This window comes from Haliotis cracherodii, unplaced genomic scaffold (assembly GCF_022045235.1).
Source record: "Haliotis cracherodii isolate W230 unplaced genomic scaffold, xgHalCrac1.p SCAF_4, whole genome shotgun sequence".
In the NCBI taxonomy this organism is placed as follows: Eukaryota; Metazoa; Mollusca; class Gastropoda; order Lepetellida; family Haliotidae; genus Haliotis; species Haliotis cracherodii.
Window position 1 is genome coordinate 26,465,676 of NW_027266297.1, and position 16,749 is coordinate 26,482,424.

Genomic DNA, 16,749 nt, shown 5'->3' on the forward strand with positions numbered 1-16,749 from the left:
AGGTAGTATCAACATGCGGCTTGTACTTTCACTAAACTGCTGGCACACACAACAATGGCCTTGTCAATCAGAAGGCAGAAGTCTTACCTTCACTAACCTACTGGGACACACAACCATGGCCTTGTCAATCAGAGGACAGGAGTCTTACCTTCACTAAACTACTGGGACACACAACCATGGCCTTGTCAATCAGAGGACAGGAGTCTTACCTTCACTAAACTACTGGGACACACAGCCATGGCCTTGTCAATCAGAGGGCAGAAGTCTTACCTTCACTAACCTACTGGCACACACAACCATGGCCTTGTCAATCAGAGGGCAGGAGTCTTACCTTCACTAAACTACTGGGACACACAACCATGGCCTTGTCAATCAGAGGGCAGGAGTCTTACCTTCACTAAACTACTGGGACACACAACCATGGCCTTGTCAATCAGAGGGCAGGAGTCTTACCTTCACTAAACTACTGGGACACACAACCATGGCCTTGTCAATCAGAGGGCAGAAGTCTTACCTTCACTAAACTACTGGGACACACAACCATGGCCTTGTCAATCTGAGGGCAGAAGTCTTACCTTCACTAAACTACTGGGACACACAACCATGACCTTGTCAATCAGAGGGCAGAAGTCTTACCTTCACTAAACTACTGGCACACACAACCATGGCCTTGTCAATCAGAGGGCAGAAGTCTTACCTTCACTAAACTACTGGGACACACAACCATGGCCTTGTCAATCTGAGGGAAGAAGTCTTACCTTCACTAAACTACTGGGACAAACAACCATGGCCTTGTCAATCAGAGGGCAGCAGTCAGGACTTTGTTTCTGTTAACATACAGTGAAGCAGATATTAAATATTTCTGATTAGACACACATGCCTCAACAATAAACATTGCCCATGAAAGCATTTAATCTGAAGTGGTGTTTAATATGCAGTCCGTAATATTCAAGTTATATCCTGGCGGTGACATTAAAGAGTGAATAAATGTTGTTTAACATGCAGTCAGCAATATTTAAGTTATACCCTGAAGAATAATAAAAACATGTGAGGACTAGGAAAATATATGCTAACACTTCAATCCAAGTCATATGGTGGTAATTTTCAAACAGATCATTTTATTCTACCCTTTAAACAACTGACAATTTTCATCAAGCAAGTCTACAAAATAGGACTACCATCTCATCTTGAACAAGACACAGTTTAATTGCTCAATCCCTGATTGATAATCTCAACTTTCCCAGTCTGGGACTGTTCCACGCTATAGCACCTACCAGCGCTGTCCACATGAGCACGATACACTGCAGTGTCTTCCCCAGGCCCTGGAGGAGAAGAAAGCAATGTACATGTCAACAACCACCACATTACTATGTGGAAAACAGGTCACACCAATTACAGCTTTTGTTTTACAAATCAGCCTACAAAGGGAAAATAAATAAATAAATATACTCAAAAGAAGTTAAAAGAACACATGATTTCTTCAAATTACTATAGTTAATCTGTCATGGCTGGTGGGTATTGAAACAAACAGCCTTCAAATGTGAAAATATTTCTCTTATTTTATGAAAATGACCTCAAAATAACCTTGATGATATTATAGTCTTCTATATGTTGCCTCCTGCTTATTGACCACTATTCTCCATTATGACAAGCATGGTGCACAAGGGAGTATTTGACCACTATTCTTCTTTATGACAAGCATGGTGCACCAGGGAGTATTTGACCACAATTCCCCATTATGACAAGCATGGTGCACCAGGGAGTATTTGACCACTATTCCCCTTTATGACAAGCATGGTGCACCAGGGAGTATTTGACCACAATTCCCCATTATGACAAGCATGGTGCACCAGGGAGTATTTGACCACTATTCCCCATTATGACAAGCATGGTGCACCAGGGAGTATTTGACCACTATTCTTCTTTATGACAAGTATGGTGCACCAGGGAGTATTTGACCACTATTCCCCATTATGACAAGCATGCTGCACCAGGGAGTATTTGACCACTATTCCCCATTATGACAAGCATGGTGCACTAGGGAGTATTTGACCACTATTCTTCTTTATGACAAGCATGGTGCACCAGGGAGTATTTGACCACAATTCCCCATTATGACAAGCATGGTGCACCAGGGAGTATTTGACCACAATTCCCCATTATGACAAGCATGGTGCACAAGGGAGTATTTGACCACTATTCCCCATTATGACAAGCATGGTGCACAAGGGAGTATTTGGCCACTATTCCCCATTATGACAAGCATGGTGCACAAGGGAGTATTTGGCCACTATTCCCCATTATGACAAACATGGTGCACCAGGGAGTATTTGACCACTATTCTTCTTTATGACAAGCATGGTGCACCAGGGAGTATTTGACCACAATTCCCCATTATGACAAGCATGGTGCACCAGGGAGTATTTGACCACTATTCCCCATTATGACAAGCATGGTGCACAAGGGAGTATTTGGCCACTATTCCCCTTTATGACAAACCTGGTGCATAAGGAAGTAGGTTGTCCCAGGTGGCACCTGGGCTCAGTTTCAAGATAATACTAATGTTGCCCCATAATTCCCTGTGCAAGACAAAATATATACATGTCCAAGAATGGTGACTTTACCATTTCATCTGCCATGATGCAGCCATGACTCCCTTCTATCTGACAGCCAGTGATGCAGTCATACATGAACTTGACTCCCTGGGAAGAAAACAGAATTAGGTAAAACCACAATGAATTGAATCATTGTTTCTCTGGAATCTCCCCCATATTTTGCCCCAAACATTCATCCACTTCACTTTCCTGCTTTAAAAAGTGAGTGAGTATGGTTTAACGCGGCTTTTAGCAATATTCCAGCAATATCACGGCGGGGGACACCAGAGTGAGTGAGTGAGTTTGGTTTTACGCTGCTTTTAGCAATATTCCAGCAATATCACGGCAGGGGACCCCAGATATGGGCTTCACACATTGTACCCATGCCGGGAATCGAACCCGGGTCTTCGGCATGAGGAGCGAACGCTTTAACCACTAGGCTACCTGACCGCCCCTGGGGACACCAGAAATGGGCTTCACACATTGTACAATGTCAGGAATCGAACCCGGGTCTTCGGCGTGACAAGCGAATGCTTTAACCACTCGGTTACTCAACCGCCTGCTTTAAAAAGGAAACATGAGATTGAAATATTCAACTTGATGCTTTTAACAATTTTGTCAGTGAAATTTCTTCATGTTTAGAATTTTGAAAAAACTATGACCAAATTTATATCTTTGAAGTTTGACCACTGAGGACATTTTGGTGAGAGTGTGCAATGTGGATGTATGTTATTACCTCCCTTTGATGAGGCCTCAGCACCTTGGACAGCAGAGGATCCACCACCACATGGACGGGCTGTTTCTCTCTGGGGGAACACAAACATCCTATTAACTCCCTTGGGCCCCAAACTCACTCATAAATGTTAACAGCAAACATTGCAAAAAGAATACCTCAATTTGAAAATTTAACCCAGTAATAAATAACTGATTCTCCAAGGTATAAATTACATGTAAGAAACCAAAATATATTCCTGGTCTTTAATAGCTGATTATGATTTTATAAAAAAGGTTTCCTTTTTTAATAACTATTAATACATATAAAAATAAAAATACCATTGTAATCTTATGCTCAGAACAGTCACACAGAATTCTGGGTAATAAGCTAGGCACACTACCGCCAAACATTCATAGCCTTCATGAGAATAGCATCTGCTATGTTATGTGGTCAAGAGTATTATGATAATAATTATATCATGATGATAATACATAATATATATATATATGAGTATTATGACATGACTATGCCATGTGTTCTTGTATGTTAAATCAAACCAGTACTTAGCATACATATAATTATACTAATTCATGTTACTTGAACGCCGCACTCAGCAATATTCCAGTTATGTGACGGCAGTCTGTATATAATCGAGTCTGGACCAGACAATCCAGTGATTGACATCATGAGCATTGATCCACACAATTGAGATACGATGACATGTATCAACCAAGTCAGCAAGCCAGACCACCGATCCCGTTAGTGAGAGACTTGGGTGGACCACAACAAACCATATATTGACTATTGATGACAGAGGATCCTTAAACAGAATTTTACACCAAAAGCATGACAATTAAAACAACATTTCGCAACCTCACAATAATCTGATGATGGATCATCAGCCGTACATTAACGACCATTATGGAAAAACCGAACCCATTCAGTGTACTCACACGTCAGCCTTGAGCTGGTCATGGGCAGACAACTCTGGTGGTGTATACAGGATGAGGGACCCCTCCTCATAAGGGTCGTGTAGAGGCTGCCTGGCTCCCTGTCTCCGCACACCGAGGGCTCGGGATGATGAAGCTCCTGGGAGTGGATATAGAGGAAACAAAACATGTTTTGATAGATGCCAGTGCAAGTGTTATTGATGCAAGTGTGCCCGACCAAATTGTTTATGACAGTATTTGTTTGTTTGTTTGTTTGTTGTTTAACGTCACACTCAGCAATATTCTAGCTACATGATGGTCTGTAAATAATCGAGTCTGGACCAGACAATCCAGTGATTGACATCATAAGGATCGATCCATGCAATTGGGATATAATGACATGCATCAACCAAGTCAGCGAGCCTGACCACCGAATTCCGTTTGTCCCCTTTTACGGCAAGCATAGGTTGCTGAAGACCTATTCTACCCCGGATTTTATGACAGTGTATCCTGTTAATCTGAAGATAATTTTCATAAATCATTAGAAGGTATTCATACTTTCTTGAACAAATACTATATTTATTTGGAGTGTATATTTCCATGACAGGAAGAGCTAAAAAATATACAACCTTTTTCAGTGGCATGATGAGAAGACCAGTTTCACTTTCATCATGACGCACTTGACAACATAAATAAGCTTGTTCCGACAACAAAATTGTTGCCAAGATCACCATGGTTTCGAGGAGTTTGGACAACTAAGTGTCTTTGTATTAGGAGGAGGCACACTTGACAAGTGGTGTCATAATTTTTTTTCTATTTTTTAAAAATTCAGTTCATTGTGTACACAGTCATCATAAAATATTGGTCATGGAAGTACATGGTAAATAAAATGACAACACTGTACAACATGAAACATGACAATAAGTTTATACAGGGATGTACGCTGTAATAACTATATGAGATATATATGAGATAACAATAACATTAAATCAGTCATTTTGCTCTTGCCAAAAATAACTCAACCTCATAAATGATGTCTTTGAATGGCAATTTAGAAGTGATACCCATAAGGAAGAGAATTTATGAAAACACAAATAAATTCTCTTCCTTATTATAAAGGACTTTTAGCATATTTCTGTATAATTTAAAACAAGCTTTTATTCCTTTAATATTTGCTATGATAATGTATCTTTTGCCAATATTAATAAGTGATTAAGTAATTGACATGTTCATTGCTGCCTAGTAGGGTACACAACCCAAGCTACTTGTGAGGTGCATGGTCAACAGTTCTATTTAGTAACTATCTCATCCTACCGGGTACCCAGTTTGTACGGTTTTCAAAGTTGGCTGGTTTGTTGTTTTACGCCAAACTCAGCAATATTCCAGCTATATGTCGGCGGTCTGTAAATAATCAGTCTGGACCAGACAATCCAGTGATTGATATCATGAGCATCGATCCACGCAATTGACATGCTTCAACCAAGTCAGCGAGCCTGACCACCCGATCCCTTTAGTCACCTCTTGCAACAAGCATAGTCACCTTTTATGGCAAGCATGGGTTGCTGAAGACCTATTCTACCCCAGATCTTCACGGGTCAGTTTTCAAAGTGTCATGACTTACCTTGATAATTAGGGATGGGGATTTTGAAAGGTTTGGAAAGAATATTCTTGATGAGGGCTTCCTGGAACATAAAGAGAAAGAGTATTTTTTCTGAAGAGCCTTTTTTTAGCTTCTGAAAAGTGAGAATTGCGGACTCGTTGCACTGGTCAAGCTCTCACCATAAAATGTATAATATTGAATTTCCTGTCTGAGGTGTAAAATTAATTGTAAATATAAGATTGGTTGGAAAAACAAACACTGCAAAGTGTCGTTTACAAGTTTGTTCTGTGCACAAAACCCAGACAATTTCTTCCATTTAAATCATACACAATATAAGTACTGGGCGATTATTATACATATTTGACATCATCATGCACACTGTACCAAAATACTGTCTAATATGTGAAAGACAATGATATATCAAATGGATTAGTAACCTTATGTATGACGTTACATATTCGAGAGGAAAAATAGCATCTTATAAATGAGAAAAACCTAGAAACATAATCAGGGGCGAACCGGGATTCGAACCCACAATCATAGGTTTCTGACGTGTCAACGGGACGCAACGCTGCACAGCGAATCACGGCGCCTTATACGACTGTTATGCTTCAAACTAGGTCAATGTAAGTCGGCTGTCATGGTGAGAATTTGCTGTTGATCACGAAAATATCTTTATTGTATTGTGTTTTTCACAAGTAACCAAGCTGTTGCAATACACACTGAACTGACACTGAATCCGTAAACTTTATATTATCCAAATCATAAGATGTGATGACACTACTCCATGAACCATATTTATAGTAAATAATGAGAAACTGACGGCCTTTCCTGAGACTTAATTAGGTCTTAGATCATTCACCTGATTGTGTAAGTGTAACTTGACTAATGCTGTCTGTTTTTAATGGAGTGCTAGTCTTGGCACCAAATGTAATGAATTACAGAACATATAATTCCTTTTTGGACTGTTTGGACTTTGAGAAAGACATTCAAGTATTGATTTTTACATAAATCTCACCTATTTTTTGTTCACAGTAAGAAAAATCTCGATTTGTGAAATAGAATTTAATGCCTTGAAGACATAACATAAAATGACCATCTTTATCCATGTAAATAATGTCTAGAATAGATTGAAAGTAGTGCCACAAGCACTGTAGATTATCTGGATATGAAGGTCAACAAAGACAGACACAATTTTAAAATATTGTGAAAAACAGAACATAAATGTTGAGCCCAAAACTTACAAAACTTGTACCAAATTTCACTGACTCTTGAGCTGACCAGTCCTTGTTCTATTCCGTTAAAGACAAGTGCCAGGCAGGGTAACAACAAGTACCATATATTAACGCCTTTTGGCCAGGGGATCAACCACCTGCCTTCCGTTCTGTAGGAAGATGCTCTATCCACTAGACTACGGAGGTGGGCTCATTACATTTTCAACAAAATGTTGTACTAAATGTACTAAATGGCGACAAGTTTCAGTTTTCAGTGTGGTCAAAGTGCAATGGTCAATATATGATCAAAATCTAAATTATCATCAAACCCCAAAATACAAAACCCGAACATACTGTATTCACCGTAACAAGCGCCTGGGGCGTTCTCAAAATTAGAGATAGGGGTCTCTTATTGGAATATAATTTTGGTGAGAAAAAAAAACAGAGTTGAAAGATCGTAAATTTCGTGGTTTATGCTGACAGCCTGAAATGATACAAAAGAAAAGTCTGTGCATATTATACACGACAGATATATTTTCCAGTACTTAATTGCCCATAATTAAGGGTGCATATAACACACAAGTGCTTATTAGACACGAATAAATAAGTGTACATTGATCAATCAGAAGGGGTGCTAATTGGGATTGTTCACTAGCCAATATATTAGCAAATATCGACGTGGGCACTTATTACATCAAATACAGTATATGTTGAGCCCCACTATTAAATACACATGCACCAAATTTCACTTGAAAAGCCGCCGTACGAAAAATTGGATATAGACCTCATGAACAAATTGTAATGATGAATAGAAGTGAAACAATACAGCAAGGTCACGATACGAAACGTATCGCGATACTCATATTTTCATCAAATCGCGAGGAAACATCTTGACTATAAAATATTACAGAGCAGGTTCAAAAGGTAAAGCTAGCTGTAGACACATGTTCTCAGCTGCTTTTTTAGTAGTGAACTAGAAACCCTAATTACAACACATTTTGTGATATTTGACAAGCAAAAATGCTGGGAGTCATTAAATTAGTGGGGGCACGGGTGGCCCAGTCGTATGAGGTGCCGTGATTCGCTGTGCAGCGTTGCGTCCCGTGGACACGTCAGAAACCTATGATTGTGGGTTCGAATCCCGGTTCGCCCCTGATTATGTTTCTAGGTTTGTCAGCACCATACCCGTGCTCGTGGGTTTCACCAAAGTGATAAGCGTCCGAGACCTGCATCACTTCGGGCTATCCTCCAACATTAAGCTGTCACGCCGTGATATAACTGGAATACTGTTAAAAGCAGTGTTAAACACAACTCACTCACTCACTCATTCATTTAGTAGTAATATATTTCAGCAAGTGTATCGTCTTGAAGTGATACAGAATTTTTTTTATCGTGTATCATATTGTTGCATGAAAAATCAGGATGCAACGATGCACTTATTTGTTCATTATCATATGGTTGCTTTAATGAATGAGGTGAGAAAAAAGCTTTATTATGTGAATCCAATATAGTGGAAAGTTCTGCATTTGTGATTGCTTCTTTTCTAAAACATGCATAATGATTCCAGGGTTAATGGCGACATTTCAGAATGATCATTTGTGATTTAAATGCTTTGAGTGATTATCCGATATTTAGATGTCAAAATTTACTTGAAACATCGTTATGAATGTCTTGGCGAACATTATTTCACATGAGACAGAAAATCCTTAAATTCTTGTAGCTTGTTGGTTAATTCTCTAATTATAACATAAGCAACTTGGACATAATTTGTACTAATATTCAATAAAATGTAAATGAATCAACAGTTTTGAATTGATTCCCTGGTAATGAAAAGTCTGCTTGAAAAAGAAAATTGGCACCCAAATCACAATTCTTAGGGAGAAAAGCACATATATGTGGCAAAACGGACTCATGACACCAATTGTTCAGAGAATGCATTAAACTTAATACATTTATAAAAAAAAAGCATGAATATAATTTAATTTTGATATAATTCAAGAACATAATAATTGACTTTATATTCTCAAAAAATATCTTTTAAATAAGATGTGTGTTTTCGGGATCAGATTGAATAGAATACTGTATCTGACTTCAAATTATATTGGAAAATTCAGTGTTTCAAAATGAGGGTCATCCTGTGGTCCTTCACTGGCGCTGCTGTAGAATGGGCGATCTTTTTGTTCCAAAGGGCAATAACTCTCCTTTTGAAATGATATAAGCGACGGTCCAAACTGTCGCTTCCGGTCTGGTTCCCGGATCAATGCGCGCTGCGACAACTACTGACATGTAGAGACGGAGCCAAGCTAAAGGGTTATCCTGTTGCACCTTCGTTCAAAAACGGTCGTTTACAACTGAATATTTTTAACTAGCACATATTTTGTAGTGATTAATAGTTTATAATATCAACATTCTTTGAGTCTTCAACTACAAGACGAATTGTCACTCTGGAATATAGCGGGAAAAACGTCATTAAAAATGGTATATTGCCACGGTATTTTCTACGTCAGAAAACAGCGAGGCATTCTGTCAGTCTGGGCTTACATATTGCATCAATGAAATAATGCAAACTCATTTTATTTATCAGCCTTTGTGTTATTTCCCACAACAATTCAAGCATTCAAATCACAACAAATACTACCATGGACTTCAATTTATTAAAATTAGTGATACGCCAACATTTGCAGCACGCAGACATCTTTGACAGGCCTTTACCAATGATCTATATAGTAAGTTTACATCCGTGCCTTTACAAATAATTTCAGAAGAAATAACGTTCAATATAATAAGACCACTGATTTTAAATGTTACTTTTTATATCAAAATTAAAGTTGCATCTGAATATTTAAATTTATTTTATTTTTTTAGAAATAGGCCAATTGAACATCTATCATGCATCTTTTAAGCACTCAGTTACTCAGTTGCAATATACATACTACTCATCATACTTTGAAATAAGAGATTTACCCATATTATTCTGCCCCTATAACACGTGTCCCACTATTAAGCGCTTTGAGTCATCACAGGTGTTAATTCATTCATCCATCATTTCTTACAGAATTCTGATACTCATGCTCTTAAAATAGTAGTAAATTACAGAGATTTGTCCCAACAAACGACAAATCATACTAGCTACCCCACAAAATGTGTATGATGTATAAATAGATCTAAATCATAGTTTTATCTTCTTGTTTTAGTAACATAATATTTATTTTAATGTTGACAAATTATTTCCCATACAAACCCACACACTACCCTGCTGTATCTATGTATCCTGATTTTCATTCAACAGTACTTCAAGACACCTGTAGTATTAAGTATATTTTGTAGATATTATTATCATCTAGCAAATATGAATTTAGAAAGTTTATCATCAAATCTTCTGATGGTTAAATAAATGCAAATTTAACCCCACAGTCATTCCACGTAGATAAATGGATTTATTTGTGTTATTTGTTTTTTAATATAACAGATTATACTTACATATGTTACAGTCAGTGTCTATAATCAGGCCCAATATGTATTTTGACTAAAAATTTCAGCCAATATGCATATTGACTGATTCACTCAAGCAAGGTATATATTCTTTCTTAAATTTTCATTAATTTATTATTGCCTGAAAAATAGGACTGGATTTTAGACAGACTGGCTGAAATGAATTAGACTGCATAATTTAATCTCCTCAATTTAATTTGGATCTATTTTGATCTTATCAAGATCAAAGTAACTTATTTAAGAAATTAAAAATGTTTTCACAATGAATTGATTGATTCTCCAAACCTGAAAGAATACCAGAGTCCCTTTTTTATGTTACTTATCTTTACTGGCATAATATTCAGTTCAGAAACAGATGACTGCTAAAAAGTCATGCATGTGTAATCAAATACTAGTACACATGCACAAGTGTGCCAAGATATTAAATAGAATAAGAGTCATTGTGCAATGCAGATATCTTTTGGTGTGAAGAGAAAAAAGAATAACATTAATAATTTGTTTATGTTGGAATTTGAAACATCAGATTAGAACAAGGAAACATAAAAAGAAAGGCCTAATGAAGTTAAGAATCAGTTTTAACTGTGTCACAATCATATGATTATTGTCAATGCAAACTGGATGTAGACACTGCATTGTTAATACAATCAACATTATAGAGATTGACAATTAGTATGAATATATTGTTTTATTTTATAAAAATTGTAGTTGATACAAATACTCTTGAATATGTATTTTAACTGAAATATATAGGGTCCTCTGTGTCTGAAATTTTTCTTTCTACTTTGTAAAATTCAAAAAAGGCCAAAATAATACATATCTTTCATTGATCATATTGAAATATGATCATGGTAGTATTTGGCAACAAACAGCCACCGTTCATACATAAAATCCTTTTCTACAACATGCACCAATTAACCCTTAAATATCAAAACAGATTTCAGTTATTTCCATTTCTTTTATTTTGAACATTGTATCATGATATCTAGTTGATGACGTAATTTTACAGTGCCTGTTACTCTTACAATTTCTTGAGAACATTTCTCATTGCTCTCTGTTACATATCTGACAAATCCTTACATGTGTTGCTGTCAATATTCACAGCATTGAGGCAACGTTGCATGAAACCTTCACATTTCGCGTACCGTATCGCTTCACCGCTGTACTTACTGAAATGCATGCATATGATGTAGCCTGCTCGGCGATGCTACAACATAAATATAGGAGGAACGTATACAAATCTACTTAATTTTTAAAAGTGTGATATTCATACATCAAGGGCAACACTTTAGTACCGATTGCAAAACGTCAACAAAGCGACCTGGGATGAACGATCAGCTGATCTCACCGCATCGCTTCGAACGCCTATCTAGGGGTTAACTATACAATATAATCAGTCGTGGTCATCCCTGATGTATCATTAAATCAAAGAACATTTGTTTCCGGACATGGCAATAGATAAATAATTTTTTAGGCGAAAAGATATACTGTCCACACATAAGCGTGACTGATGCCGACAGAGGTGAAGGTTATACTAGTTAACTGTCTATAGGCGTCATAGTAACATGTAGTGCTCGTATCGCGCATACCACATGCGCCGTCAGTTTAAGGTTGGACCGTCCGGGTCAGCGCACCTAGCGGGTTAGTGAAGGGAAGATAAATTGAAAAAGATCGCCCATTTGAATCTCGGGACCCTGTAACCCCTGATTTTACCTTGACGCTTAGGACAAAGACACAATCATGTGTTGATCAGTACTCGTATTTAGCCCATTCCATAAATATAACAAATGGCGACATGCTTGTCTATTGATTAAAATATATTGTTTCCTATAATAATATGTCGCATCAGTGATGAAATCATTTCAGCTGTAATATACTGACTGCCCCTGATGGAAATGCATAATGGAACACTTAGTTTTGGACTCAGTAAAATGATAAGATGTCATGGTATCTCAGCCTTGTCTACAAAATACACACTGAAAACAGTGCACACAAACAGATCTCAGCATTTGATTCTAAACAATGTAACCCACATTAGATTTAGACAGTGCTTCTAAACAATGTAACCCACATTAAATTTAGACAGAGCTTCTAAACAATGTAACCCACATTAGATTTAGACAGTGCTTCTAAACAATGTAACCCACATTAAATTTAGACAGAGCTTCTAAACAATGTAACCCACATTAGATTTAGACAGTGCTTCTAAACAATGTAACCCACATTAAATTTAGACAGAGCTTCTAAACAATGTAACCCACATTAGATTTAGACAGTCCTTCTAAACAATGTAACACACATTAAATTTAGACAGAGCTTCTAAACAATGTAACACACATTAGATTTAGACAGAGCTTCTAAACAATGTAACACACATTAAATTTAGACAGAGCTTCTAAACAATGTAACACACATTAGATTTAGACAGAGCTTCTAAACAATGTAACACACATTAGATTTAGACAGAGCTTCTAAACAATATAACACACATTAGACTGAGACAGTGCTTATCACCAAGTTGAGTATGGTCAGTATATTTACACAAGTAGATGAAGCCGTTATGACAGTCGCCAGCCGTGAATGATGACATCTTTGTCATTGGTAACCTCGCAAAACACTGCTCACCCACATTGTGAAAAGGTCCAGTAAAAGCAGCTGTGTTGAACACATGATACTACTCATTTAGGTTCAAAGGATTTACTCGTGTAACATTGGTTTGGTGGGTTGGTTGGTTTGTTTTTTTTAAGCCGTACTCATCAATATTCCAGCTACATGACGGCGGTCTGTAAATACTTAAGTCTGGACCAGACAATCCAGTGATTGATATCGTGAGCTTCAACCCACACAATTGGGATCAATGACATGCTTCAACCAAGTCATGGAGCCTGACCACCCGATTGCCTTTCACAGCAAGCATGGGTTGCTGAAGACCTATCCTAACCCGGATTTTCACAAAACAGCTTTTGCGCTATGACAGTCGTAAGTCTATGTTAAGGTATGGGCGTTACGATCACCTTAGCGCTAAGATTGCTTTGTACAACGGCACCCTGGACAGTCTTTGTCGGTGATACATTTGAACATGCCTTAATTGGAATTTCCTGCTTTTGATTTCATGAAAGTTATATCACATATCAGGCAGTTGCAGTTGAGAAACAATATTATTGAATCAAACTACCTTCCCCCAATAGTGTGGTATGCTATGGAAGATCAGTTTTTCCAGTTCAAAGGCAAGGCTACCCGATTCATTTTATGATGCAATTTAGTCCAGCTGTTGACACTTGTATTAATTTGGAGAGGCTTCAATTTCCTATTTTTCACTACCCAACTTTCGATAGGGATATAATCATTCCATTAAGTACAGATTTGAAATGAGAATCAGTCTTGTGTATTATGGAAGGATAATACATATGGTAGTATATGGTAGTGTATAATATAGATAAGGATGTAAATTTTTGTTACATATGGCAGTCTATTGGACAAAAGCCTTTAGCTGTTTTTTCAATTCTGATAACTGCTTCAAAAAAAATAAGTTACTTCAATGGATAACATTTAGAGGACTTTATAAACATGTACAGTTATTTCCCTGTGTTTAGGGTATACAGCTGTTGGTACAATTATAGCATGGCGGCATAATATTAATAGATATTCCATAAAACCTGAACTAATAAATTCCTACTGATTAGACTGCAAGTCTCCATAGCACATTTAGGTATCACTTACCAGCCACTGAAAGGCACAAGTGTAGCAGAATGTATTGTTTTTTTAAGCATAACATCAGGGTGTGATTAAGAGAAAGCAAACCTAGGCTGATATGGGAACAATTTTATCATTGTACAGAACCCTATACTCACCACAACTTCCTTAGATGTTGTAGTGGATGATAGGCACATTGATGTTTATGAGCACCAAACAACAGTAGAGCTAGACTGTAGACAACACCAAACAACAGTAGAGCTAGACTGTAGACAACACCAAACAACAGTAGAGCTAGACTGTAGACAACACCAAACAACAGTAGAGCTAGACTGTAGACAACACCAAACAACAACAGAGCTAGACTGTAGACAACACCAAACAACAGCAGAGCTAGACTGTAGACAACACCAAACTGTAGTGATGGACTGTAGACAACACCAAACTGTAGTGATGGACTGTAGACAACACCAAACAACAGTAGAGCTAGACTGTAGACAACACCAAACAACAACAGAGCTAGACTGTAGACAACACCAAACAACAGCAGAGCTAGACTGTAGACAACACCAAACTGTAGTGATGGACTGTAGACAATACCAAACTGTAGTGATGGAGTGTAGACAACACCAAACTGTAGTGATGGAGTGTAGACAACACCAAACTGTAGTGATGGAGTGTAGACAACACCAAACTGTAGTGATGGACTGTAGACAACACCAAACTGTAGTGATGGAGTGTAGACAACACCAAACAACAGTAGAGCTAGACTGTAGACAACACCAAACAACAGTAGAGCTTGACTGTAGACAACACCAAACAACAGTAGAGCTAGACTGTAGACAACACCAAACAACAGTAGAGCTAGACTGTAGACAACACCAAACAACAGTAGAGCTTGACTGTAGACAACACCAAACAACAGTAGAGCTAGACTGTAGACAACACCAAACAACAGTAGAGCTTGACTGTAGACAACACCAAACAACAGTAGAGCTAGACTGTAGACAACACCAAACAACAGTAGAGCTAGACTGTAGACAACACCAAACAACAGTAGAGCTTGACTGTAGACAACACCAAACAACAGAAGAGCTTGACTGTAGACAACACCAAACAACAGTAGAGCTAGTGTGTAGACAACACCAAACAACAGTAGAGCTAGACTGTAGACAACACCAAACAACAGTAGAGCTTGACTGTAGACAACACCAAACAACAGTAGAGCTAGACTGTAGACAACACCAAACAACAGTAGAGCTAGACTGTAGACAACACCAAACAACAGTAGAGCTTGACTGTAGACAACACCAAACAACAGTAGAGCTAGACTGTAGACAACACCAAACAACAGTAGAGCTAGACTGTAGACAACACCAAACAACAGTAGAGCTAGACTGTAGACAACACCAAACAACAGTAGAGCTTGACTGTAGACAACACCAAACAACAGTAGAGCTTGACTGTAGACAACACCAAACAACAGTAGAGCTTGACTGTAGACAACACCAAACAACAGTAGAGCTAGACTGTAGACAACACCAAACAACAGTAGAGCTTGACTGTAGACAACACCAAACAACAGTAGAGCTAGACTGTAGACAACACCAAACAACAGTAGAGCTTGACTGTAGACAACACCAAACAACAGTAGAGCTTGACTGTAGACAACACCAAACAACAGTAGAGCTAGACTGTAGACAACACCAAACAACAGTAGAGCTTGACTGTAGACAACACCAAACAACAGTAGAGCTTGACTGTAGACAACACCAAACAACAGTAGAGCTAGACTGTAGACAACACCAAACAACAGTAGAGCTAGACTGTAGACAACACCAAACAACAGTAGAGCTTGACTGTAGACAACACCAAACAACAGTAGAGCTAGACTGTAGACAACACCAAACAACAGTAGAGCTAGACTGTAGACAACACCAAACAACAGTAGAGCTAGACTGTAGACAACACCAAACAACAGTAGAGCTAGACTGTAGACAACACCAAACAACAGTAGAGCTAGACTGTAGACAACACCAAACAACAGCAGAGCTAGACTGTAGACAACACCAAACAACAGCAGAGCTAGACTGTAGACAACACCAAACTGTAGTGATGGACTGTAGACAACACCAAACTGTAGTGATGGAGTGTAGACAACACCAAACTGTAGTGATGGACTGTAGACAATACCAAACTGTAGTGATGGAGTGTAGACAACACCAAACTGTAGTGATGGACTGTAGACAACACCAAACTGTAGTGATGGACTGTAGACAACACCAAATTGTAGTGATGGACTGTAGACAACACCAAACTGTAGTGATGGACTGTAGACAACACCAAACTGTAGTGATGGACTGTAGACAATACCAAACTGTAGTGATGGACTGTAGACAACACCAAACTGTAGTGATGGACTGTAGACAACACCAAACTGTAGTGATGGACTGTAGACAACACCAAATTGTAGTGATGGACTGTAGACAACACCAAATTGTAGTGATGGACTGTA

The 16,749-nt window shown here is 38.1% G+C and overlaps 1 protein-coding gene across 1 annotated transcript in view; it reads right to left on the reverse strand.

Annotated features, from left to right (window-relative positions):
* LOC139478867 (DNA repair and recombination protein RAD54-like) overlaps positions 1-16,749 on the reverse strand; it is a 43,366-nt gene that overhangs the window by 18,715 nt on the left and 7,902 nt on the right. The window contains exons 4-9 of the mRNA XM_071261537.1: positions 5,860-5,920; positions 4,263-4,398; positions 3,331-3,400; positions 2,625-2,702; positions 1,275-1,322; positions 759-827 (exon numbers count right to left, since the gene is read on the reverse strand). Of these exons, the coding sequence (XP_071117638.1) occupies positions 759-827; positions 1,275-1,322; positions 2,625-2,702; positions 3,331-3,400; positions 4,263-4,398; positions 5,860-5,920 (462 nt within the window). The remainder of the gene's footprint in view (positions 1-758; positions 828-1,274; positions 1,323-2,624; positions 2,703-3,330; positions 3,401-4,262; positions 4,399-5,859; positions 5,921-16,749) is intronic.